The following is a 27,149-nucleotide window of genomic DNA, read 5'->3' as shown; positions in this document are numbered from 1 at the left end:
ATGACACCATCACTGACAATGACGTTAAAATTGATGGCTATGTTTGTTATAGGAATGATCGGAATAGACGAGGTGGGGGTGTTCTAATTTTTGTTAATGAAAACTTGGATAGCCACCTTTTGAAACACCTTTACTTCGAAAATGTTGAATCACTATGGGTGAAAGTGTGCCTGAAAAAAACTAAACCTATTTACGTGTGTGGGGTTTACAGGCCACCTGGAGGTAGTGATTTGCAGAGTACCGAAAACCTGTGTACTCATTTTAAACAGTGTTTTAACAAGCTCCCAGAAGAGAAAGAAGTTTTTATCTTGGGAGATTTTAACTGTAACATGCTTTCAAAATATGCTCTTTCCTCCAAAATAAAGGAACTATGCTCCACTCTTTTCCTAAAACAACATATTACGGAGCCAACTCGTGTTACTGAAAATAGTAGCACTCTTAAAGACTTGATACTTTCTAACAGTTCTTGTATTTCTAAAACTGGTGTCATGGATTTAGGCATCAGTGATCACAATTTAGTTTATGTGATCAGAAAATTCAAAAGGCCAAAATTTGAACCTAAAACATGCAAGGTTCGTAGCTACAAGAACTTCAGTGAAGAGAATTTTCTGAAGGACCTCAGGAATTTAGACTCGTCATATTTTAATAATTATGATGACCTTGATAAAGCATGTGAGAAACTGAATAAAAATGTTAAAACAGTGGCTGACAAACATGCCCCTTTCAAAACACATAGATTTTCTGGCAGTGTTGAGGCATGGGTCACTGATGAATTAATAATAGCCATCAAAGAAAAAGATTTCTTGAAACGGAAAGCATCAAAAACAAAATCCATCATAGACTGGGAAGCTTTCAAACAAAAAAGGAACCAGGTAATAGGTCTCAAAAATCGACTCAAAAACGAGTACTATAATGACGTTTTGCAGGACTTTCAAAAACGGCCAAAACAACTTTGGAAAACCCTAAAAAAACTGGTTCCTGATAAGTCAGGCAATACTACCTCGATAAAACTAGTAGTCCAAAACGATAGTACAGAAACTTCTCACCCAAAATAAAATTCCAACACATTCAACTTATTTTTTGTCAGTGTTGGTGCCAAACTAGCCTCTAAATTTTCTTCTGACACTACTAATGTTAATCCACCTGTTAGCGGACACGATTTTCGGTGGGCTCGTATTGAGACCAAAAGTGTCGAAAAAATAATTAGATCACTAAAACTTAATAAAGCTACAGGCTTGGGCGGAATTGGTTCACGACTGCTAAAAGCAGGTTCGTCAGTTTTAAGTATTTATTTATCAAGTCTTTTCAACAAATCTTTATTTACTGGTTATGTACCTAAATGTTGGAAGACTAAAAGGGTCTCGCCTATTTTTAAAAGTGGCAATAAAACAGATCCTACTAATTATCGGCCTATCTCCATTTTGCCAATTCCTATGAAAATTTTTGAAAAGTTAGTGCATGAGCAAATGTCTCATTTTATTTCTGAGCACAACTTCCTGAATGACAGACAGTCCGGATTTCGAAAACTCTTTTCCACAGAAACTGCAGTAGTCGATGTCTCTGATTTTATTCTTACTGAGCTCGACCAACATAACTTTGTTTGTGCTGTGCTCATTGACCCTAAAAAAGCTTTTGACACTGTTGATCATAAAATTTTGTTAAAAAAACTATGGTGTTTTGGCATCAGAGATGCTGCCTTTGACTGGTTCGAGTCCTATTTAACGGGCCGAATGCAGCTGACTCTTGTAAACGACACAGGATCAGATCTGCTTCATGAAGACGCTTTTGGGGTGCCGCAGGGATCTGTGTTGGGGCCCCTGCTCTTTCTTTTGTATATTGATGACTTAAAATCTGTCATCAATTCAAACTATCACCATCTATATGCAGATGATACAATAATTATTTCGTCTCATAAAAACTTGGATACCCTTGTCTCCCAGGTCGAGTTAGAACTTTCGCAAGTCGACCTCTGGCTGAATAATAACAAAATGACTATTAATACGGACAAAACTGAAACAATCTTTTTCGGCAACCACAGCCAGTTAAAAAAAGTTGAGAACAAATCTATCAACTATATGGGTACTCCTTTGAAGAGGAGCGAAAACGTTAAATATCTTGGGGTAACATTTGATCAAAAAATGCAATGGGAAAAGCACATTAATGACATAAATAGAAAAATACTAATTAAATATTCTAAAATTAGAACCATTGCATCCTGTTTAACACCTCACATAAAAAACCTTTTAATTAATGCACTAGTCATGCCATATTTCAACTACTGCTCCTCGACATGGGCTTGTGCCACCCAAGGTAGATTGGGAAAACTAGAAAAACGATTAAAATGTGTCCGTACCTTTCTTGGGAAAGAGAGGGAATATTCAATGAATAATTTACTCATCAAAAACGATGCCATATTAGTTTTCAAAGCCATGAATCACATTGCTCCTGATTACATGCGCTCAAAATTCCTTTTGACAAAAAAACTGTCATAATCATCAAACAAGAGGAGCTTCAAAAAACAGGTTCACACTTCCCTTGGTCAACACGGAATTTGGCAAAAAAGCCTTCCCATTTAGAGCTGCAAAAGTGTGGAATAATCTTCCAGACCAAGTGACCTGTGATGGAAGTCTGCTTTCGTTTGAGACTTCCATCTCTAATGTATTTGGCAAATTCTAATGGAGATCACTTTTTAACTTTTTAATTTTTGTTTTTTATTCTTTTTCTTTTCAATTTTCACAGATTATAAATGTTACTATGTTTGATTGAGCTGAGGCAGTCTAAGGTTTATTATTTTTTGTTTCTTTTTTGTTCTAGTGGCCCCCAGTGGAAACAATCCACTAACTATAGGTTTTTGTGATTTTCTGGGCCAGCCACTTTAAATATTTATTATTATTATTATTATTATTATTATTATTAAAACAATTATCTTGCACCTACAACAACCAGGTTGTATTATAGTGGCACATAATTCTGCTAAGATGATTCACTGTACATTGACCTTATATAAATGTAATACTTTACATTGAGTATATCTTTGAGTTGTAGGGGGAGAGAGTTTCTATTAACGTGCCTGCCCCTGCCTTGCCGTCCCCTTGCCATTGCCTACCCTTCCTATGCCTTTTCTGTTGCCTGCCTTCTATGGCCTTGCCTGTGCGTCCCATGCCTTGCCTACCCCTGCCTTGCTGATTCCTCTTCCTTTTTCCTTGCCTACTTTGCCGTGCATTGCCGTGCCCTTTTCTTGCCGTGCTTAATGCCTTTGCCTACCATTCCCATGCCTTTTTTGGTGCCTGCCTACTATGCCCTTGCCTACCCCTGCCTTGCTGATTCCTCTTCCTCTTTCCTTGGCTGCCTTTGCCGTGCCTTTGCCGTGCTTAATGCCTTTGCCTTGGCAACCTCTCCGCTACACTTTCTATACTAGTTTTTTTTACATTTATTAATAATATATTAACATAAACCAACCTAGAATTTACAATATAAAACACAAATGACTAAAGACATTATACGTGGAAAGATAACACTTTGAACATTGAAAGGGTGACATTACAATTCTATACTAGTTCCGCTCAAGCGGAAAATGCAGTCGTATGGAAACTTACCTTAACTAAAAGCGATAGAAAAAATCGTGTAGCAAACATATTTTTGTTAAAGAACTAAGTACTAGAAATCTCTTTATTGATGACGTGCAAACTTGAAATTGCTGTCCACTTTAATCTAATGGTGTTTTGCCTGATCTTCTCAAAATTGCCAAAGTGATAGGCATGTTCAAAAAGGGCTCTCTACTGGATTGTCCTAACTATCGTCCTATTTCTCTTTTATGTAATGTGGATAAGATATTTGCAATCATATTTAAACGACGTTATAACTTTATTTAGCACAATAATATTTTATTTTTACGTCAGTTTGGGTTTTTTAAATATTTTTCCACATCTCATGCACTTTTTTCCCTCGACCAAGGAAACTGCATGTGCCCTATTTATTGACCTTGAAAAAGCATTCGATACGGTTGGCAACATACTTCTTCGTAAACTCTAACATTATGGCATTCGTGGAAATTCATTGGAAGTCTTTTCATCTTACCTCTCAAATTAAAAACAAATTGTCTCCCTTTCTGGTATTTCATCTTGCTCCAACATTATTAAACATGGTGTTTCTCAGATTCGGTTCTTGGTCCTCTTCTCTTCTTAATTTATATAAATGACTTTTTTCATGCTATTAAATTTTAGGAGGTCAATCATTTTGCTGATGATACCAACTTGTTACGCGTCAATAAAAATCTTAAACATTGACGCCATAGATTAGTGGTTATAGCTCTCGTAGTCTGTGAGGGAGACCGGGGTTCGATTCCTCTTGACAACGATTTAATATGGGCAAGTGAATGTTACCATACCCCTGGGCTAACCCAAGCCATGTGAGGGAAATTGGGGAGATGGCACACTGTGTGGGCTGTTGGATGTTGCCAGGAGTTTTCTAGCAGAGCGCAGGCCCTAATTGGGTCTGCGTAGCTCAAAACGAGCATTAAAACTTTAGGACTCCCCATCTAAGCCATGGCCATTCCTGGAAATAATAGACAGGGTATATCCCTCGATATTAGTCAGGCTAGCCATGTAAAATATGCACATCTATCCAGCTAACTATCTACAAAAGTAGGCCCGGCGGAAGCACTGCAAAGTTCATGCTGTGGTAGCGAGCACTGTAAAATAAAATTTTTTAGCCTATTTACGAGGTTACATTGGTTTAAAATGTAACAATTACATATAGTGTATATTACATTGCGTATAAAGAAGAGTCTTCAAATGAAACTATAATTTTAAAATTTGACGAATGCCTTCGTAGATACGGTTAAAGTTTGAGATACAAAAGCATCATTGCTTATATTTCAAATACATGCGACAAACATCTCCCTATATTCCTCCAGAAAATAAGAATTTACTCAATTTATGCATAGATAGCAAGCTATTTTTAATTAAAATTTCTATTTTGAAAATGAAAATACAAAACTAACGTACAGATTGTCCGTAAAAAAGCAGAATGATTTGAACTGATCGAAAACATCGCCTAATCTATACAATTTTATTTTCTTTTATGAAAGAATTTGCAATTCAATTTGACATTAAAAAGTGCTTAAATTTAAAAACATCAGCATCTTGTAATACTTGTTTGTGTTCCTCTTCTAAAGAACAAAAAACAATTTTTACTTAACCAACATGCAAGTCAATAGGGGACTTTTGTAAGGCACTTTCGCAGTCGCAGCAGCTTGTAGGTGACGACAGGTGTTTTTCCCCCAGTGTTCATCACACCAGGAGAGCACAACTGAAACACAAATTTCCAGTTGTGGCGATATCCTTGTTATTCAGTTACTTAGGTATGCCTCAGTTAAAGGTTCTTCTTTCAAAGATACAAGATCGGTGAACTGTCTGCCTACGAAACACCACAAGCTAATCGTGCTTTTTCACCCTACTGATGAAATTTCCTTTAGCAACAAGTACAGATTAGTCGCCACCATTAACCATTCAGGTACCTTAAAAGCCGTACATTACTGGGCCTTTATTAAACATTAACGAAACACTTGGCTTAAGTACAAGGACCGCTGCGTTTCAGAAGTCAATCCATCTCACTGAAACAATTCATCCTGTTAAATACTGTTTTTTAACAGGGCTTAACTTTTTCCAGGGAATAAATTTCCCTAGGGGTTCTAATTTAGCCCAGCTAATCCTTGTCTAGTTCCTGCTGAAGACTGTTCGCAGACCTCTTTTGAGGTGACTTAGCTAGACATTTTGGGTACCTTGGTTCAGGAATATGATTTGAAACCCTTGTACCCTTTACAGAAGTCCTGTCCTACTATCTCTGTCTGTTTGTTTGCTCCATTTTTGTGCCAATTATCTCCTTGGAAGAATTGTGTTCCTTTAAATGAGCCTATTCTTTAGAGGAGCAAAACCTCTAGAATTTAAATTTTAAGACTTAGCTGGTTGAGTTTAACATTGTGCGCGCACTTTGTAATTTTCACTCTGCTGCCCTGAGTCATTATAGAAGCTTTGCAAGGGGGATTGATATTCTTATCTTGTCTCCGTGGTTTGATGCCCAGGCACGTCATGACAGGCTGGCACTGTCATTAGGTTGACCTACCGCAAAGACTTAGTTTGAGCGCCGTTAACACGTGTAAAGCTACAGCCAGGTTCACAAGTCCTGGCACACAGATCGTTGCCTGCTTTAGTTTACATTTGATCTGTTAGGAATTATTCTAAGATTTATCCGGTTAAGGATAGTTTTGTCATAATAAGTTTTATTAATGTGCCTATTAATTCAGTTTAAATTGCCTAATTATTTTGTTTGTTGCCTTTTTATGTTTTTTTTATTAGTGTTTTGTGCTTTGCCACTGTTTTACCGTCCTGTTAAATGGTCAATGTATTTTTTCTGAGAGAATCCTTGTTAAAAGGGAGGGTTTTGCTATTATGCAGATTCTTCAGAGAGTTCTATAATATCTAACCTGTCGTCATTAGACAAGCTATATCACAACAGCCAGCTGTTTTGTCACTTCATCATCATTGCACGTTTTTGAGTATCAAACTTTGTGACCAAACAGGTTTTTAAATTTTGAACTGTGGCATATGTTAACACTTTTGAGTAACTCATATCGTTCCGCTTTTTTCCAGACACCCTATATATAAACGAAAAACTAAAATAGTAGCTAAAAAGTACTTGTGTTTCTTTTGTTTTTACAAGAACATGTGCTTTTCTTTTGTCAGTTTCTTGAAATTTACCGAAAATTAAAAGACGGTGCTCCACTCACAAAAATATTATCAACATCAACAAGATCTAACACATCAGTTCGATCTTTATGTACGTGTAACATCAAGATATGATTCTGACGTTTTTGGGTCATTGTACATTTTAGCACGGCTCAGTGCACTAAACGACCGTTCACTTGTGGCATATGTCGCTGGGCAAACCAGAATTAACTTTGCGAGACGAAATACTTCAGAGAAAAGTGTTTTTGCCAACATGAAGACTTATCAAATACTTTACCACATCAGTGAAATTTACATCTGAAGTAATTTTGGGAAAGTCTTCCTCGAACATTGTTAACTGTGACTTCAAAAGAGATCCATCGAAATCGTTGTTGTAAAATTGTAGCAACTCCAACTTGGTAGAAAACTGCTGTTTTCTGGCAGCTCTAAGAATAAGCTCTTGCAACGCAGCATGTTTTTGATAATCTTCTTGGTTGAATCTTTCTTTGATGCAATTCTCAACATTATTTAGGGATTCATAATAGTGCTTGCTGTAGAGATCTTTTGGTTTATCAAGTTGAGTTGACTTGGCAGGTCCATGACCATTGAAATCTTCTAACCTCTTCAGAGCACCGCATTTTCTTGGAAGTTTCAGTTCATGCACATCCAATGATTTGGCTTTCAAGCGGACATTCTCCCAGAAAAGAAATTTTCCTGGCTTCTCAATTTTTTCAATACTTTGATAGTCAAATTTGCACATTCTTGACCCTGTATAGCTGATAAAGTAGAACTTTAAAGCGTTTAACTTCAATTGTTACTATGAGACAAGATAAGTTCTCCCAAATAAACACCAAAAACATAGTCGAATGTTCTCATGCAAGCATCAACACCCCGGATGCGAGCTTTCATTTTGGTATCTAACAATTATTAACAGCCCACTCCCAAAGTTTCTTTAGATATGTGTAATTACTCAATATGCTTTCTAAGGATTTGGCACGAACTGTCAAGCTAGTTGGACATAACAACCGTTATAGTTTAAATTCGCTTTTCGTTGAAGTTGATGGTTACAGCTTCCTTCTTGATGGCATCAAGTTTGGCGTCTCTCTTTGGTGATTTTTTTAAGCAGCTTTTGTGATTTCAAATGTCGTTTTGAGAGCATCCTTCATCACTTTACTGTTCTTTATTGCGTCACCTACTGCCAAGTTGATTGAGTGTGTGTAGCAATGGGTAAATAAAGCTTTCTTTCTTATTTTTTTTTATATTTTTTTTAATTCCTTGTAAAAAGGGAGAATTGTGCTTTTAGAGGCATATTCTCTAGAGGAGTACAACCTCTAGCTTGTTTCCAAAGACCTAACAGGTTGAGTTCATCATTGCGGTGGCTTGCCACCTCTTTGTAAATTATTTTCTTTTATTATATCAACTAATATGTACTTATTACTAAAGAATATCTGCATCTTTTAAAACAATATATTGATACGCTTATGTAAGTTGTTTTCTTTTTTCAATTTCCTCGTGAAGCATCACTTTTGGCTCGCCATTTTGTTTAAATAATTCAGCATGACTGAGAGGCTAAAGACACATGTTTCCCCTGACGTAGCACAATGGTGAGAAAATCAAAACAATACGCGCTGGCCCGTTAAAGGATAAACCGGAACAAAAAATCTTATTGGCTTATTTTATTTTCGTTTATTTTTTTTTAAGTCAGTTAGTACCCCCGTGTAGCATGTATTCGGGAATGTGTTATAAATAATTTATTAGATTTCACAGGTTCTGTTATTATTCGCTAAAATCTCTTCGCTGAATATAAAATTTAAAGATCAAAATGTAAAAGAGGCTGCTTCAGCGCGACATTATGGAATTTCCCCTCGAAAGCAAACTAAAGAACATTTTTGTTTCTTTTTGTGAAACAACTCTGAACGGAGGAAGGTCGAAAAACTTGCTGTTAGTATGGCGTACTGTTTGGCAGACTTTGTAAAAACAACATTAAATCAACCAAAGATAAATATTTACCCTTAAACCCAGTGTATCGTCCATCTACACTAGGATACTCCTTCCTAATCTTACAAACTGCACACGCTGGTATGACACGTCGTACACCTCGCCCAAGTTTGTTGTGGATAAACTAGCAAAACTGTCGATAAGCACTGTAACGGTACGTCCTAAATTTTTTTAGCAAAATAAGTTAAGTCAATCATCGAATTTTTAGTAACGCATGAAAGATTAAATCCTATTTGGTACATCGTCACGCTCAAGTAAACCGCGACTTTTCCGGTCATGTAGCGAGACTAACGCTGTCCATAACACATCTTTCAACAACATGATGTAGTTAAAATGTGGATGCTGTGTGATGCCTTCCTGATCTTAAAATAATTATCATGAAGTTAGAAAAAAGTCTGGAAATATAAAAAAATAAATCGCTACCATTAAGATTGATATAACACATCTTTCAACAACATAATGTAGTTAAAATGTGGATGCTGTGTGATGCATTCCTGATCTTAAAATAATTATCATGAAGTTACAAAAAAGTCTGGAAGTATAAAAAAAATCGCTACCATTAAGATTGAAATATTATATGGCATCGATGTCAACACAGCAAACACACTCTTTCTCTGTCTGCATCCTCTCACATTTACCACAACGACACCAATCAGTAACAGGCTTGCACAATCTAGGATTTTGCTGAGGATGGAAGCCTGATCATCAAAAGCGTCATTAGAAACCCGCCTAGGCTGTGAAGCTCTGATCTTTCTGGTTCATACTGAAATCCTAATACCGTGAAATTTTATGTCTTAATATGACAAACTTGAATATGACAAATTTATTCTTCTTTCTAATTTATTAAATAAACTTTTAATAACTTACTTCGTATTCTTTTATTTTTCGTCTTATTACTTCCCGGTTTTGTTTATTCATCCATACTCCAGCACAATCATAAGCTGTTCTTCCAAATTCATCTTTGATCGTCACATCAATATTTTCATGACGCAACAAAACTTCAACGCATGACATGTCAGCATTCCTTGCAGCACGATTCCTTGCAGCACGTTGTAATGGTGTCCAGTTGTAAACATCTAGACGGTTGATGTTTGTTAGATCATGTCGACATGAAATATCTAATATTGTGTGACGACCATGAAATCCAGCCCAATGATAACTGTTGTATTTCCATCTATCTTCCACCCCAACATCACTCCCATGTGAGATGAGAATGTCTACAATTGATGTATTGTTGGTGAAACATACTGTCCACAACAATAGTGTGAGTCCATCTCTCATGTGAACGATGTTTGATTGAATGGGTAGTAATTGTTTCAGTTTGTCGATATCATTAAAACTATCCTCCGGTTAAGGCCTTTACGGATGGCACATTTTTAATGTCTTCAAGTGTCCCTCAAACTCAGAACTTGTTGGATCGTTGTGTAACAGCCCTTCATTGGGATGGAATGGACTTTAGACCTTCAAAATCACGAAGCATTGTTATAGCTAATGGAAAAGTTTTAGATCAGTCTCCTTTTTGTGTCCTGCAAGAACCAATCCCATCTATTCACACAAACCCAATTAAGTTTCTTAGCCGGTTGATAAATTCAACATTGTCAGATTCACCTGTTGTCCAACAGGTTATTGTTAAAGTTGTAGAGCAAGTCAAGCTCATAGATAATTCTTCCCATGGAGGCATTCACAAAGTGTGGTTTTTGCATCATCTTCTAATTCCCCGAATATGATGGCCTTTTTTAGTTTACGAAGTTCCGATGTCTCGTATTGTTTCACTAGAACAAAGTTTTTTTTTCTTCATAAGAAAGTGGCTAAGACTCCATAACTCTATTTCTAACATAAGTTTGTATTCCGCTTCATCGCCATGCCCTTTAGCTTTAAAAAGTCTATCCTATGTACTAAAATGTGCTAAGATCAGTGGTCATCTTCTCCTGCGAGATTCGGCTGATCCTCTAGTCTCGGACTCTCCTCCAGACTTAAAGGCTGAACACTGAAAGGTAGATGAAACAGTAAAATCAGCAGAAAGTCAACTCGAGTTCAAGAAAATACTTGGTTTCCGCCAGCGACCCCACTTATTACCCCAGTCAACCCTTGTTTTATATGTCAATAGATTGCACAGATTGAAGAACATTTGATGACAGCAGAGGATTCCAGGGCCTCCTGATGACCACTTAGTGGACCTCGGATTAGAAATGCCCCGCCTGGAATCCTGACACCCCTTGGTTGAAGCTTTGGGGCGAAACCGTTTGGTGTCAAGGTTGGGATTGTGCAATCTGTGTTGTGTGTGTGTGTTTTTTTCACTGATATTGTGTATCCTGCGAAAAGGAAGTTTAACTGTTTCGTTGGCAGTAACTTTGGAGGAACAAAACCTTAATGATTTAATCCTAAAACTTAACAGGTTGATTATTTCATTGTGCCTTGCTGCAATGTTAAAAATTTTCTTGGTGGAGCAGGCTTGGGACTGGTAATCTATAAGAGTGTCTAACCAATTGGTACCCATTCTTACAGCAAACTTGTACCAGATGTTGTGCAGGACAAAGAGGAAGACATCTATTATGCTCGAGCCGTTCAGCTTTATGTCCAAGGTAACTGGACTAAGTGCTGCTCGTTTATTAAATACGATCTTTCTTGGAAGAACCTACTGTCTCTGCCGCAAAGTTTGTCTTCGTTTTGCATCGGCGCAACCTATGACACGCTTCCTTCTCCTACAAATCTTGTCAAGTGGGGAATCCAAAATGACAAAAGTTGCACCCTATGTAAAAAACCCTCTTGTAACGTCTCGCACTTTTTAGGCGCTTGTAAATTAGCCCTTTCACAAGGTAGGTTTACGTACCGCCAAGATACTGTTCTAAGTGTGCTAGTGACACCTATTCAGAAGTTCGTATCCAATTATGAGCCAGCAAAACCATCTAGATGTCATAAAATATCCTTTGTTCCAGCTGGTAAACGTCTTCCCACCAAAAAGCGTTCAAAAATTCAAGGAATCCTTCACCTTGCCTCTGATTGGAGATTATTGTCTGACTTAGATTCAACCTTAATAGTACCACCTTATCTTGCTGTAACTTAACTCCGTCCGGACATACTTTTAACTTCTGCCATGACCCAAACTGTAATTATCCTTGAATTAACTTGCCCATGCAAAGAGAACATTGAGACTTGGCATGGATTTAAGGCTGATAAATACTTGTCACTTTGTTCCGTCATGAGATTAAACAATTGGTCTGCTTTTTCATTTCAAATACATAGCCACTGAAATAACACATGGTTGCTTTTTCTTTCTCTATAAATGTATTGTGTGTAGAGCAGGATGGTACTATATCGTTTTCAAAAGTGGATCCATTTAAATGGGCTAGTATAGGGTTTCCTTTTTTAAAAGCAACAAGTTGACATCCGTTAGTTGTATGTATTGTATTGTGTAGAGAGGGTTGTTTGGTTCAATTACCTTGAATCTACAGGCTATCCAAGCAAAAAGGGAGATGTTGCACTGCGTTTTGATCTTTGGAGGGTGTAACCTCTACAATTTTTACTTAAGGGTCGTTACACCAGCTCCATCATCACAGCTTGCTGTCCGTGAAAAAAATTATCTGCAACAATAACACACTAGTAAAACTTTTCAGCATCACCATTATATGAGATTATTGGTCCTTTTATGAAACTGTAAGTGTGATCAACTTTGTCAAGGTCACCAACTTTCTGGCATATTTCACAAGTAAAAGTAGCAGCAGAGTCAACAAAAGATGCATGCGATTTTTTAAGAGAATCCCTAGAGTCAAACTTCTGTTGTCCTTCTAAAATATCATTATCGGTCCCTGCGAAAATTGCACCCAAGTCTTCCCCACTGAATCAATATAGAAAGAGTTGCGGAGAGGTTGCCAAGGCAAAGGTATTAAGCACGGCAAGGAAAGGGCAAAGGCAGGCAAGGAAACAGGAAGAGGAATCAGGAAGGCAGGGGTGGGTAAGGCATGGTAGGCACAGGCATGGGAGGCACAGGCAAGGACATAGTAGGCAGGCACCAGAAAAGGCATAGGAAGGGTAGGCAAAGAAAGGCACGGTCAGTGCTGGCAAGGAAATGGAACGGCAAGGCAGGGGTGCATGACTTTAATAGAAAATATCCACCTTACAACTCAAAGATTGTGTATACTCAATATATCTAAGATAAGTATCATATTAGTCCAGGAGTATAGAAAGTATTGAGGTGCAAATATTTCAAATTCAATATCTCAAAAAAAGTCTCAAATTTATCTCAGGTCAATATACAGTGAATCATGTTAGCAGAATTATGTGCCATTACAAGTATTTAAACAATCGGTCATAACGCCATATGATTTTTTGATAAATCTGAGATTAACTTGATTCCAATGACAACAACATTAAAAAGTCAAGATATGGAAATAATCATAAAAGTCCACGAGAAAGGCAAAAAAAATTTAAAAAACGCCTTTTTTAGTTTCTTGTGCCTACCAGGTATGTCAACACAAAACTTTTTACCATAATGTGATAGATCTATTACAAAAAACAAAGCACTTTTATGCTCTATAAATGAAAGTGATAAATGTATGCAACTCCCCCCCTCTACAACTCAAAGATTACCTATTATATGAAAGCCTGGTTGTTGTAGGTGCAAGATAATTATGTTTTTCCTAGCCCTGTCCAGGATTCGAACCTGGATTTCTCATTTGCATGAGTGTCATAGCCATTAGACCAGCAGGGCATATATATATATATATACAAAACTTTACAGGTGAACATTATATACACTTAGGAATTTACAGCACACAGCCTAGTTAATTAACCTTTTGAGAAATGCTGGTTAAGCCACAAGTAACTGTGTTACCTGGCGTAAAACGCTTGGTGGAACAGTTAATACAAATTGAAAACTGTACCACACATTCAGGTGGAGCGCCTTAGTACAGATGTGCAGTATATCGTAAATCGAGTGAAACACACAACATTTAAGGTGTTTCGGGTGTAATTATATTTATCCTTTAGCTTGAATAAAAACACAATTTACATATTGTGCCATGTCATAGCGAAAACAGTCAGCAAACCTTTTTTATTTTTCACAAAATGTTCCCGGTAAAACTTAAAATATATGTACTTTAATCTGTGGTGCGCCATTAGTATAGGTAAAAAAACCCTTTCAAAAAAACTTTAGCACAACTTCTGTTAAATAGAAACACAGGTAATAGCTTGTCGTTAACACTAGGCTGAGTGATTAGTACAGATATACTGTGGCGCACATATACGTTTCGACATAATATCCCTTTCCGAAAAATATCCTAACTTTGGTTCAAATAAACAGACAGTAAACACCCTGTTGTTATCCTACACAGCTAAAACAGTCATTCAGCAATTTTATTTTGCGGAAAAGTTTTTGTAACATTTAAAAATAAAAACACAGTTTAAAGGGGAACTCCAGTAAAAATCACTTTTTTCTTTTTTGTTTTATACGTACTCAGAAAAGCATAAGAAATCAAAAAAAACTTACTTCACTTGTTTTCCTTATTTAAAATCGTTGTACTAGCCTTCGCATATTCAATTTTTTTCTTATAAAAAAACAGACAGGCGCGATTTCATTTAGGACTGGACCCGATTATAAACAATGACATCACATCGTGCAGAAAGTTTAAGCGAGCGCAGAGAACGTTCATGTTAAGACCTCTGGCTTACATTTAAATCGCTTTTTGTATGTAAATTACGTTTAAATCTTTAAAAAATGGTTAGTTGCTCTGCGTTTGGATGTACCAATCGATCAGAAAAGTGTAAAGAAGTCAGTTTTCACAGAATCCCGTCTGTGAAAAAGAAAGAACTCAGACAAAAATGGCTAAACAAAATACGTCGTACAGGTGATCTACCAAGCGATCGAAGTTTTTATATTTGTTCGTCGCACTTCACAGATAGTTCTTTTAAAAGGGATCTCCAGGTAATAATCTTCCATATTAAAATATTGCCACTTCGTAAAAATGCCATTTTAGCTAGTCAACGCGATCAAAGTTTCTCATTTCTTCTTCATTTCATTATTTGTACTTATATCCACAACACAACCAAATAACGTTTTCTACATATTTATATTATAAAAGAACATTATACCAATTTCCAATACAAAGTTATCTAGTTAGACATGTATCTTTCGTATCGCTCGTAAGTTTCTATTCTTTGTTTTTCAAAAAAGAAGCTTTTTGATGGAAGGACCTGCCGAATATTTTCAGGGGGTAAATGTGCCCATTTTATTAGCATCATTTCATCGGCGCTACTTCTAATCTTTGTTTATTTAGGCTGAACTTACTGGTATCAAAAGAAAGAGACAGCTGACCGAGGATGCTGTTCCAACAATTTTTTCTTTTAGTAAGCCTGAAAATTCAAGAGAATCGACATCAAAAAGATTGGAAACTTTCGCTAAAAAACAAGTGTGTTTTTAAAATTTATGCTATTGCCAAAATGTGAGTTGTGCCTGTCTTTTTTCTTGGAAGTTATTCTGATCATTTTTTTTCTAGTGTGTTGCAAAGGCTTTAAGTGTGGAGGATGATGTTGACCTTGAAGTATACGCTGAACAAGAAATAATTTCATTGGTTAAGGAACAAGGCGTTAGTGCAATTGTGGAAACGGTAGAGAAATCGGTTGGTGCCAATACTTTTACCAGGTCCGTTAGAACACAATGTGATCCCTTAGAGGCAATTCATCCTGAGATACAACCAACGAAGGATGTTTTAAAAGTGAAATTTACTCTTCCGCACGGACGATGTAAGTCTACTAACACCGACCTATCCTTTCCTCCGCAAGCTGACGTGACATTCTTGCTGAATGCAAATATGGAAAGTGATCATGATATCGTCTCTGGTGATGAGTGCCCTTCTGATGATTCTTTATACTCACCGCAATTACAAATTCACATCGACGACAGTTATGATGAAAATATCTGCGAAGAAGAGTCTTTTGACACTGCTGAATGTAACCCAGGGCTCAAAAGCGACGCACAATTTCTTGTTTTCTGGTCTTGTCTGTTGACATTATTTCAAGTTTGTTTCACGTGTTTACAAAAAACGTGCATTACTCGTGTGGTAAAACGTGGAACTCTTATCATTGTTACTAGTATTTGTCCAAATAAACATGTTTTCAACTGGCAGTCTCAACCTATCGTAAATGGAAGAGCAGCAGGGAACTTATTACTTTCTGCAGCCATATTGTATTCCGGAAACACATACGCCCGCATTGCCGAAATGATGAGTATTTTGAGGCTTCAGTTTATCTCTAAGTCCACCTTCTATGATATTCAAAGGTCTGTTCTTTTTCCAAAATTAAACACTTTTTATAAAAAATATCGAAATAACATTTATTCTGAGTGCGCTGCGAAAGAAGGGAATTTGATTGGTGATGGGCGAAGTGACTCTCCAGGTTACAGTGCAAAGTATGGTACGTACACTCTAATGAGCGTAGACATCAATAAAATCATCGACTTTCAAGTTGTTCATGTTAGAACTGCAGGGAATTCTAGTCGAATGGAGAAGTGGGGATTAGTAACGCTACTAAATAAGCTGCGTGACCACAAAGTGACAGTTTCAGCATTAACAACAGATCGCCATGTTCAAATCCGCGCATTCATGAAGAAAGAACATCCTGAGATAAACCACCAGTTCGACGTTTGGCACTTTGGAAAAAGCTTGAAAAAAAGCTTGACTGCTGCTGCGAAGCGCAAAGAATGTCTTGAGCTGATACCTTGGATCAAATCCATTATAAATCATTTATGGTGGTGCTGCGCTTCATGCGACAAAAATGAAAACGTTTTACGTGAAAGGTGGCTTAGCATTCTTTATCATATTCGTGGAATCCACTCTTGGCAAGGCAATGAATATTTCCATGAATGTGCGCACCCCACATTAGACCAGCAACGCAAATGGTTAAAGTTGAATTCACCTGCATATGAAGCAGTGGAGACTATTGTGCAAAATAAAAAAACTCTTGCCGACATGAACTATTTGGCGCACTTTTGCCATACGGGAAGCCTAGAGGTATTCCATTCTTTGCTTACCAAATATTGCTCGAAACGTATTCATTTCAGCATGGAAGGTATGGTCGCGCGCACGCAGCTGGCTGTCCTTGATTTTAACTCGGGGACTAATTGTGAACAGGCTGTTACCAAAAAAGGAGTACTCCGCTATAAACAAGTCTTTTCACGAGTAACACAATCCTGGGTCGTAAAAAAAATTACCGAGAAGAAAGAAAAGGCGTATTTAGCAGAATTAATGACGGCTAATTTGGAACCAATCGACAACGAAAAAGATAAGTTACCACAAACAGGAGAAATTGCTGAAAGAATAACAGAGGTTGAAAAACCCGACAAAAGCGATGCCATTAAAGCCACCAGGACAAGATTTAAAACGTGACTTTTTTATTTTTTTATTTTTATTCAACTTTCTTTGAATAAAACATATTTTTCATCTTCTGCCGGATATTTTCTTCGAATTGCCCATACTACACAAGAAGGAATCACTCTTCTCACCCCTTTTCCCAATCGACTGTGTATCCACCAAGTGAACTGTTTATAACCAGCGTAACGATAAGATCTATATAGAAAAATAAGGGAGGCATTATTGTCAGTTTTTTACCTTCTTTTTCTCGGACAAAAGAAGGGCTTGGAAACGAGGTTGAGCTACTTACTCATTTTTTAATTCTAAAGTGTCTCCTCTCAAATCATGCAATGCAGATAACGCAGTTTCTAAAACAGCTTTTGTCAAAACAACCACTTGAAAATCAGCAGCTTCTGTAACGCATTTATGACCTATGATAAGAGTGATTTTCAATTATACAATATTTATACCCCCGTTTTACTAACTTATCATTTCCACACGAACCTTATTCGATCTTTCGATCACGCATTTCAATGTTCTCCATCACGGAGAAAATGTAACATTACATAAGATTTCTTTGCATTTGTGTGCAAAAAAAAGCGCATGCGGAGGAATTAGATTGTTGAACCGTGAAATAAAAATAAATTGGCTTGTGAAGTAAAAAAAAAGTGATGAAAGATTATTTTATTGAAGCAAAAGATAAAGTTTTTGACGAAAAGAATGTAAAAGAAAAGCGATGAAATATATTTTTTATTTGTTTAAAAAGGAAAATTTCGCTTAGAAAAAAATTATATTTGCAGTATATATCCTACCTACCTTGGAAAAACTCATCAGGAATTTCGTTTGACTCGACACAGCACACGCTTTCAGTATCGGTTTCCATTGCTCTACAATTTCCACATTCACACCAATTTGCATTACCCGTACGTGGCTCTGCATCAGTAAAAGAAACCTCGTCATTTTCTACACCGTTACTAACTTCTTCCTCGTCAGACACAAGAGGTTCAAATTCGTATGGCTGTAGCTTTGTAAAGTCTTTTTCATGAAGAGAATTATCCGATTCTGAGCTTTCTAAGTTATATTCTTCGTCATTATTACAAGACATCTTATCAACGAACAATGTAAACAGTAAGTAAACAAAACTTTTAGAAGGCGTGCTGCTGAGCTCACGGACTTTTTGCACGATGTGACGTATGCTAATTTATTCGGACCTAGTCCTCTCGACTTTACGCGACCTTGCAAATTTATTTGAAATTGAAGATGTTTACGGACGCGATTAAGGTATAAATACAGATTTTTAACGATTGTAAAAGGTTTATTTTGACATATTTATGTATTGTCTTATAAAAATAACATTTTTTTCAAATATTTTTTTTCCACTGGAGTGCCCCTTTAAAACCTGTTATTACACTCCTAAAGCAAAAAGAATCCTGCAATAGTTTATGGGAAAAGTTCTTGTGCAAGATCAAACATTAATCGTGAAATCGGATAGCCGTAATACATTTTTCCAAAAAACTTTACTGCAACTTCGGTTACCCTGCATGACAAAAAAAAATTCTTATTTCCAACTGAGCAGAAACTTTAAAATAATAGTAATTAATTAGACTATTGAGAAATTAAATAAGAAATACATGTTTCAATACATGTTGATGATTGCACGAGAACAGCTTGTCAGAATTTAAAAAGCCTCTTAACAGAAAACGTAGACGTTGATGTTAAAGTTAGAATTTAAAACGCCTGGGTAATAACAAATGCAGATGTTGAAAAATTAAATAATAAAACAGGTATGTTGCACATCCATATAGGTTTAATACCATTTCAAACCAGACATAATCAACATTCAATGTGGCACAGTTTACAAAACGTATAAATCGCGCCAGGTGTTATAGTTACTTGTGACTAAACCAGATTAGCTTAAACTTCTGTTAAATAGAAACACAGGTAACAGCTTGTTGTTAACACAGGGCTGAGTGATTTGTACAGGTAGCTTTACTGTTTCGCACATACATTTCGGCACAATACCCATTTCTAAAAAACTATCCTAACTTCAGTTAGTTCAAACAGACAGTTAACAACCTGTTCTTATCCTACGCAGCTAAAACAATTTTATATACTTTGTGGAAAATTTTGTAACATTTAAAAATAAAAATACAGTTTATAACCTGTTTTTACCTTCTCTAAGCAAAAAAACCCCGCAATATTTAATGGAAAAAGTTGGACGATTGTGGATTGTGGCTAGAACAAGCTATGTAATGGGACATTCCTAATCAGGAGTAGAATTATATCACTTACTGTGTCATAGTATAGGTAGTGTATGGTAGCTACCTGATAGAAAATATGTCGAAAATAATTTTCTATGCTAGCTTGTGTAGCTGATTTTATAGGTAAAGTAGCTAATTTTATGCTAGCTTTGTAGCTAGTTTTATGCTAGCTGTATATGTTATATGTTTGCTCTATTTTATGCCAGCTAGCTTAAAAAGTCTTAGAAATCTTTAAATCTATTTAAGTTCTATTATTATTTCAGCTCAGTCGGTAGTTTTGTGCTAGCTAGCCTTAGGTGTAAGTGAGAATAAGAAAGGGTTCGTTACATGTAAAAAATAGTTAGCCTTTCTTCCTTTTCTTGAACAATACGATATAGCTTTAGATTAACGAAAGTTTGAGTTTTAACAAACAACAAACACTCCTTCGCCGTGCTATAAACAAGTTGTCTCGCTTACTAAAAAATGTACTAGAGAATGACCATATTAAATTGCTGGATTACTGTGATCCTTTGGACGAAATTTTAATATTTCCATAGTAACCATGATAATTTGGATGTATAGGGACGCAATCCTATATACTCTCCACCGTACTTACATTTCCTTTATATTTGGCTTATATAATGAGGAAATAGGCTCCGCACGCTCCGTGCGCTGACGCGCACTCCGCTTCTCTCCGCAAAAAGTCAATTTTCTTCTAAAAATTACTCGTTTGTTACCAAACCCAATAAAAGTCCATCTTCACCCACCTTTGCAATGCCAAAACCCACGGAACACCATAACTTTAGCTAGAACTTAAACAAAAGGTAAGCGTCGCCCACACTAGTTTGATAAACAAGGCCATCACATGCCATGCAAACTATATTTTGCAAGCATTAACAGTTCTTTCAAGACTTTGATCTCAATTACCATCAGAGTCCTCTTTCCCATCTCCAGTAAAGTCTATAGTCCTAAATATACTGAGTGGCTCTTGTTCACCAATTGATCCTTCCATTTTCTTGCGAGCGGTGCAAAATACAATCTATGCTTTTAACAATAACGGATTTGATTCAATCACCAATAGGATGTGCTTCAGTTAGTTCAGGTTGTTTTCTTTCCGCTGCTAGCATTTTTACAGGGAACACGCGCTTTTCCAGCCCCTTTTACAAAACTTGTTAGTTCTTCCTTCTTCTTTGTAAGATAGAATGCCTAAAGCAAACAATGTGTCTTTTTCTGCCAATCCCATTTATTAAAAATCTTTATCTCCACAAATTCTAACAGCATCTTCATCTATTTATTATTTTATATTTTTAAGTATCAGTGTCATAAAAATAAACTTGTCGTCTTGAAATTTAAATGTGTTAAATCTGTGTGTTGCAATCATAAGCATATTATATAATCTAGTCTGTACTTTAGTACAAAAATAAACAGAATCGTAGGTAAAGCCATATTAAATCATTTAAACAAAACTAAATTCTTCTTTAAACTCTCCTTTGGTCATCCTGCAACATCGCTGCCATTTTTAATCATTTTATAAACAATATCAGATTCAGGATTTCTACACCAGCATTCAGTAAGATCCCTATGTAACCATCGAAGACACGTGACCCTGAACTACTCTATCATGGGATTTAAAAAGAGTTCGGGGCGACTTGACAGTTATACCAAGTGGTGACAGTTATAAGTGTTGAGTCGACAGTTATAACACGCAGCGACAGTTATTAGTGTTGAGTCAACGATCATAAGGCGTGGCAATTCATTTTTTTGAATTTTTTTTCGAAAACTCGAACACCCATAACTTAATTAACCCAATTTTTTATTTATTTATTTATTTATTTATTTATTTATTTATTTATTTATTTATTTATTTATTTATTTATTTCTTCTTTTCTTTTTTTTGACAAATCAAAACACCCCTAAAACCATTTTTTTAAGAATGGTCCAATTTTTGACTGGATTATTCCGATTAGTTTTCTGTATACTCCTTCGTCTTCTAGTTTTCTTTATTTGGCCTCACACATTCACAATTTTCATTTACGGATTGTAAGTCATCCTTTAACATCTTTTTCCTAGAACTTTTTAACTTTGTTTGGTTCACAGCATTTTGCCTTTTATACTTCAGTGTTTCAAATTTACAATTTCCATCCAAACAAATTAGCACATCTTCCAACGATTTGATCTCAGCATCAAAAGCTTCTTCAATTTTTGCTTTTCTTGTTACTTCAGCTTTTTCTGATACAGCTGACTTAGTTTTAGGAGGGACCATTCCCATTCCAACGAATCAATAACTTGATTATGACTTGGCTTCTTTTTATTGACCAGAAGTAAAACATCTTCGAAGAAATGACACAGTTTAAGTCGTGGCATGTTTACATAGTCTGGGAACGAATTGTTTTACTGCCGTGTCTTAAATCAGTCGCATTATAATTCAAAGCGTTGACCACAGCAGCATTATCTTGTTACATAATTTCTCATTAGTTGCTGCAAAAATCGTAAGATCTTCTGCAATTACACCTGACTTAATGGGTGGAACATTATCAACGTAAATATCAGGTTTTATTTTTTAAAAAGCATTTTAATATAAAAGTAGTTTTTCCACTCCCCGTTTGTCCTAAATTTTATGTCAGACAGCCCAACTATCGTCCAACTCTCTTGTAACAAAGACATTCAAATACATCTTTCTGTTCTTTCGGTTTCTCACCAACTGCCACATGAAGTGTATCATCATAAGATGTCGTATTTTATGAAAATCACTTCGCCATCGTCCGTAAAAATGTTCTAGCCTTATAAGAGGGATCTGCCATTGGATAGTAAAATATAAAATAGCGCACTTTGTGTTTTGCGGATTGTATCTTATTTCGAAAGTAATTTTATTTCAACGTTATACCATTTTCTAACTGGTGATTGATTTGTTTATTTTTTCCACTTGTGACAACGCACAGCCAACTACAATATTCATTTATTCTTGATTTCTAACCCTAGTTATTTTTAAATCAAAAAATATCTGTTGTTGCGTCCAGATGTCTTGGTTCTACTGATATATTAGAACAGTCTTTATCCTTATTCTCGATCTTATGATATTTGAAATCTTCCACATGCCTAGCGTTTACTTCAAATGTGGTAATTGTTTCTCGTCCGAAGGTATAGAAATGCCGGGCCAAACAACTCTTATGATTTTGCATTTGCTGACGAATAACTTCATAAACCCCTGCCACCGCTACTTACTTTTAAATGGGCACAATTGATTACCTTTGTATTTGTCTAAATCCACTAAATTAGCATATTTGATAGTCTTTTAATCGTTCTGTTCATTCTATATTATATTCCTCATTCAGCCTGTAGATTTTGTCGAGCAACTGCAATTTCCTGTTCCTTCTTATTATGGATTTTCTATCTCCCATGTATTGAATATATCAAAGTCGCTTTTACATCACTCACCGCATTTACCTTCCATTGTAAAACAAAGTGGCTCCAAGTCCTTGTGACCATGAAATAAAGACATGAACTCATCCGAAAAGTAGTTGGATTTGTCATTTAACTTTCTGATCTTCACCTACTTTTGCATCTTTTTGTAGTTAACATTCCCAGCAGCCAGCATCCTATAACAATACGTTTAAAGTAAGCAAAGAACCAAAATTCGATAATACATAATTTCATATATTATTATGACATACTAGTCGATAAGGCCCGTGGAAAAATCCACTTAGGCAGGATAACAGAGAAAAATAACCGTCATTTCAATTTTGATGACGTCAGCAGAGACATGTCAGAACACAAAACATTTTTTTTCAGAAATGTGTATGCCTGTTGCCTTCATCGTATAGATCTTGAAACGCTGATCAAAAAAATGTATAGGATCGTGTATTTTTGACAAACGGTTGCAGAGATATTAGGGTTTGAAGGTTTTTTGATGACGTCATCAACCCGTCCATTCCCGAAACGGATTCAGGGACCCAGGTTTGGGAAACTTACCCAAATTGGTCAAAGGTGGTCCCTAGTTACCTACGCAGGAGATGACGTCAGTTATTTCCACCCGTTTCCAAGTTATTTAGCCTTAAATTTAAAAGGCAATGCAATGGCTTCACTAATCTTAATATACTTTCCTTTGACGTCAATATTGCTTTAACGTCAAAGTTTGGTAATTTACAGAACAAATTTATAGACGATGTTTTATAGACTTTATCAAAGAAATTTTATCCACTTTGCAAAAGTCACAGACAGACAGAACTGGCGTATTATTATATAGACTAGTAGATAGGCCCGTGGAAAAATCCACTCAGGCAGAAGAACAATGAAAAATTAGAAGATTTTAGGAATTTTGATGACGTCAGCAGTGTCCTGTTCATCTACATAAAAATTGAATGCGTTTTTGATAGTTGTAAAGGCCTGTGGAAAAATGACAAAAAAGCAGTAAAAATAAGGATAACTTACGAAAACGATAATGTTACGAAAAAGAAAACTTGGGATTTTGTTTTCCATAAACCTCCATAAACCTAAAAAATAATAAATTATGATGATAATACTTTCCTATTTTTGTTTCCTGTAAAAAGATAATTCAATGGTTACATACAGATCGTATAATATTAATATATTGGTAAGTAAGTTACCTGCAGTTGATGCTTCTTGAGTCTTTTCAATACCAAAAATATGTGATGCAATTTTAACATGGCATGCCCTGACTTTAAGTTCACGAATTATCTCCTTAAAAAGAAAATAATCCACCTAACGAAGCGCGCCACGGGAAGGCAAGTCATGGGCTTTGCGCTTCAACCTAAAAAAGAAAAAGAAAAGTACGTAGTGTGCTTTTGTACTAAAGAGAGTTAATAAGGTAAGTTTTGGGCAATATGACCAATTCCAGTAGCTTGTGAGCCCCCAATACCAGTGAATGTTGAAGTGAATATTGAATACATAATATAGATAACATTAACAGTTTTTTATAAGAACAAAATGTTTGAACATGAAAAACAATATGAGTAAATATACAACCATTGAAAATGCTATTAATTTAATGAAAAGTGAAAAGGGTGGTTTTGTCAATAAAATACTCAATCTTGTAATTCAATTCTATATTTACAACAGATTAAAAACAGAAAAGATAAACTAAACTAACCGATTAGTCTACTTACTTACAAACAAACAGACAAACAGCCAACAAACCAACCGACGAACACACTAACTAACCAAACAAACAACTTACAAATAACTCACTAACTAACAAACAACTAACTAACAAACAACTTACTAACAAACAACTTACTAACAAACAACTAACAAATTAAGTAACTAAAGTCAGAGTTTAAAATTCCAAGCAACTTTTAAGAGTAAAAAGATATATGTAAATATAGACTATTTAGAGCTCAAATTTTCTATTTACTTAAAAGTTACTGACAAAGTGCCTCCATTAAATTGTAAATTGAATTGGTTTAATGAGCTGTTTAAAGTGTTGGCGTTGGTGTTATTGTTGGTGGTGGTGGTAGCATTGGTTGAGGAGTTGGTATTTTTATTGAAGGAAGTTTTTTTGGTATTTTGACGCCATTTAAAATTTGGTCTATCCTGGCCCCCATTAGCTTTCCAAAATTTAAAAGCTTTGTTTGATTTGGGGCCAGGATGTTCCTGCCGATATAGTTTGAAGGCTTTTCTGGACAAATTCACTAAAATAAATTAGCTGTGTTTTTAGAATTAATATCATCCGAAAATTGTAAGTAATTAGTTAGTAATTAATTATCGATTGTGCTAAATTATCGATTGTGCTAACAAAAGCAGTTGCAAAAAATAAAAAAATTATAATAATAACATTTACCTGCTTTTTGTTTATTTTCTTTGTTCATATTCTCATCTATAACCACAATATACACAATAGTAGTAATTAGGCATATTTGAATTATTCTCATTAGAACCATTCATTATTTTGTGATACATGTTACGAAAATAATAAAAAGTCAATTTCAATAAAATATTAATATTAATAACATTTACCTGTTTTTTTTCTATGCTGTTATGTTCAACTTCGACAACATCATCACTCTCATCTATAGAATGTGTGGAATAGTTATAATTAAACAGTAGAAAAAAAATTACAAAAAAAGATATTTTATAAATTTAATTATTACCATCACTTTTCATCAGGACTTCCTCGTTAACCTCATCACTAATGTTACATGCCATTTTTTATTAAATTTTACTCTGATAACCTGCATTAAGAACAAATATTAATTAAGAAAAGAGTGGGTGAGATTAACTTAAAGCTGCACAAACAAATTGTTCTCACAACAAAAATATATGAAATACTTGAAAAATTGCAAATTGTTGAACAAATGAATAAAATATGTGATCAATAGTTGATAATATTAAAGCTTCAATACAGAAAACATTTCATGAAAATCTTGCATATTAATTACTTAATTATTTATATTATTGTTGCAAATTCTTATTCCTATCTTGGCTTTTAGTTCATGAATTACATACACATTTTTTTACATGCAATTCACTTAACAGGGTGCAGCACGTGAAGGTAAGCCTTTGCACCCCACCTAAAAAGAAAAGGGAGGATAAAATGTTCTTAATGTTGATACTTTTAATAAAATATGATATAAATTAAGGAAAAAAAATAAGTTGTCCTGATCTTTACGTTGTCTTCAGCCTTTAAAGGTAGTGTCTGCTACAAAATAAAAACTTTTATATTAACTGATATAGATATACAAATAAAGAAATGACATACCTTTTTTTTTTATTAATCTCTGGAAATACATATAAACAAAACTTTTTTACTTGGCCATGTCGAAGCACAGCTAGAGACGTTCTGAATAACATGCGCGAAAAAAGGCCTGGTAAAAATAATTATGCGTAATTATGCATTTGACGTCAGTGATTGGTTGATTTGAAAGACCGAACATGCGAAAACGCGACAAACGCGACAAGCCCCCCTGAAAATAAAAACTTTTCCTTTTTTTTTTTTCAGGCGGGAGAAGGTATAAAAATATTCTTCAAATCATTTATAGGTCTTTAAAACTAGGCGGTTTTAATTTTAAATAATGGCGCAATCTAGACTATCCAATAAACCGAACGTTATAGGGTTTCAGTATGAGCCCTAGAGAGCGCCTGGCGCAAATGAAATGCCCGAATTTAATGACTCATCTGACGAGGATGAAGAAAGTGCGAAACCTCCAAGAAGTACCTTGAATAAGGACAAGTGGTGCTTATGTAAAAACTGCGAGGTTATGCCATCGCAGCAAGAATGCATTTGTTGTCATGAAATTGACGAGATAAAGTACGCCCATCTGAACGGTAAGAACAGTTACATCTTGTTTCCAGCCTACTTTTTTGTCTCTAAGGAGGGGGCGGCAGAGACACTGGAAACGCATGACTAGTATAAATGTTTTTATAATAATCGACGTTCCTATATTTTATTATAGACAAACATTGCTTACTTGACCATCCTGACTTTGTTCCAGTCGTGCTCTTGAAAAACAACCTTTGGACGGCGTTAGTGGGCTTGCACGATAGAGGAAGTCGTGGTTTATCAAGCAGAAATAATGTTTCCAACAGGTATTAATATTACAACATGTATTTATGCGATGGCCGTAACTGGAGTAGATGACTATTTGCTGTTATGTTTAGATCTTATAGATACGCTGCTTATCGGCAGTTTTGTTGGTTTATCCACACCAGATTAGGAAGAAGTGTACGTCGAGTGATCCCAGCTTGTGTAGTAACGATGATTCGTCAAGAATACCCGAGCCCTGATGGAAAGTACGTGGGTTTTTGTGAAGTGACAGGAGTCTCAGAGGTGGACTTTTCTTGGAGTGGAGACAATTAAATTTTGTTTTTAAATATAACCGTTAAGTGTA

At 35.6% G+C, this 27,149-nt stretch overlaps 3 protein-coding genes across 4 annotated transcripts in view; 2 read left to right on the top strand and 1 right to left on the bottom strand.

The window, feature by feature from the left end:
• The window catches only part of LOC130649205 (uncharacterized), a 91,594-nt gene extending 73,517 nt beyond the window's left edge, over positions 1 to 18,077 (top strand). The window contains exons 1-2 of one of the 2 annotated variants that reach the window (XM_057455451.1): positions 7,638 to 15,127; positions 15,215 to 18,077. In XM_057455451.1, the coding sequence (XP_057311434.1) occupies positions 15,530 to 17,101 (1,572 nt within the window). In that variant the 5' untranslated portion in view covers positions 7,638 to 15,127; positions 15,215 to 15,529 and the 3' untranslated portion in view covers positions 17,102 to 18,077. Of the gene's footprint in view, positions 1 to 7,637 lie in introns of those variants that run through there. The other variant, XM_057455450.1, reaches the window with a different exon arrangement.
• Positions 17,125 to 18,349, bottom strand: LOC130649206 (P2X purinoceptor 7-like). Its single transcript, XM_057455452.1, has 3 exons — positions 17,882 to 18,349; positions 17,376 to 17,496; positions 17,125 to 17,281 (listed from the first exon to the last, which is right to left on the bottom strand). Exons 1-3 carry the CDS (start codon positions 18,168 to 18,170, stop codon positions 17,125 to 17,127), a joined length of 567 nt encoding a protein of 188 aa, XP_057311435.1. The 5' UTR covers positions 18,171 to 18,349.
• A 7,792-nt stretch (positions 18,350 to 26,141) lies between these two features.
• On the top strand, positions 26,142 to 27,118 carry LOC130648668 (uncharacterized). Its single transcript, XM_057454723.1, has 5 exons — positions 26,142 to 26,173; positions 26,261 to 26,270; positions 26,394 to 26,586; positions 26,715 to 26,847; positions 26,920 to 27,118. The coding sequence occupies exons 1-5, from the start codon at positions 26,142 to 26,144 to the stop codon at positions 27,116 to 27,118; spliced, it is 567 nt and encodes a 188-aa protein (XP_057310706.1).
• Positions 27,119 to 27,149: the final 31 nt, after the last annotated feature.

The sequence above is a fragment of the Hydractinia symbiolongicarpus genome, chromosome 7, assembly GCF_029227915.1.
Source record: "Hydractinia symbiolongicarpus strain clone_291-10 chromosome 7, HSymV2.1, whole genome shotgun sequence".
NCBI lineage: Eukaryota > Metazoa > Cnidaria > Hydrozoa > Anthoathecata > Hydractiniidae > Hydractinia > Hydractinia symbiolongicarpus.
The sequence above is the reverse complement of the archived record's forward strand: the minus strand, read 5'-3'. Positions and strand labels throughout refer to the sequence as shown.

Excerpts from the sequence above, each read along its gene's own strand:
- LOC130649206 (XM_057455452.1), bottom strand. The coding sequence starts at position 18,170 with ATGTCTTGTAATAATGACGAAGAATATAACTTAGAAAGCTCAGAATCG. Across the intron at positions 17,497-17,881 it reads TCCTGATGAGTTTTTCCAAG|GTCATAAATGCGTTACAGAA; the intron begins GTAGGTAGGATA and ends CTCTTATCATAG. Across the intron at positions 17,282-17,375 it reads ACTTTAGAATTAAAAAATGA|ATCTTATCGTTACGCTGGTT; the intron begins GTAAGTAGCTCA and ends TTTTCTATATAG.
- LOC130648668 (XM_057454723.1), top strand. The coding sequence starts at position 26,142 with ATGCGTAATTATGCATTTGACGTCAGTGATTG. Across the intron at positions 26,587-26,714 it reads AAAGTACGCCCATCTGAACG|ACAAACATTGCTTACTTGAC; the intron begins GTAAGAACAGTT and ends ATTTTATTATAG. Across the intron at positions 26,848-26,919 it reads AGAAATAATGTTTCCAACAG|ATCTTATAGATACGCTGCTT; the intron begins GTATTAATATTA and ends TGTTATGTTTAG.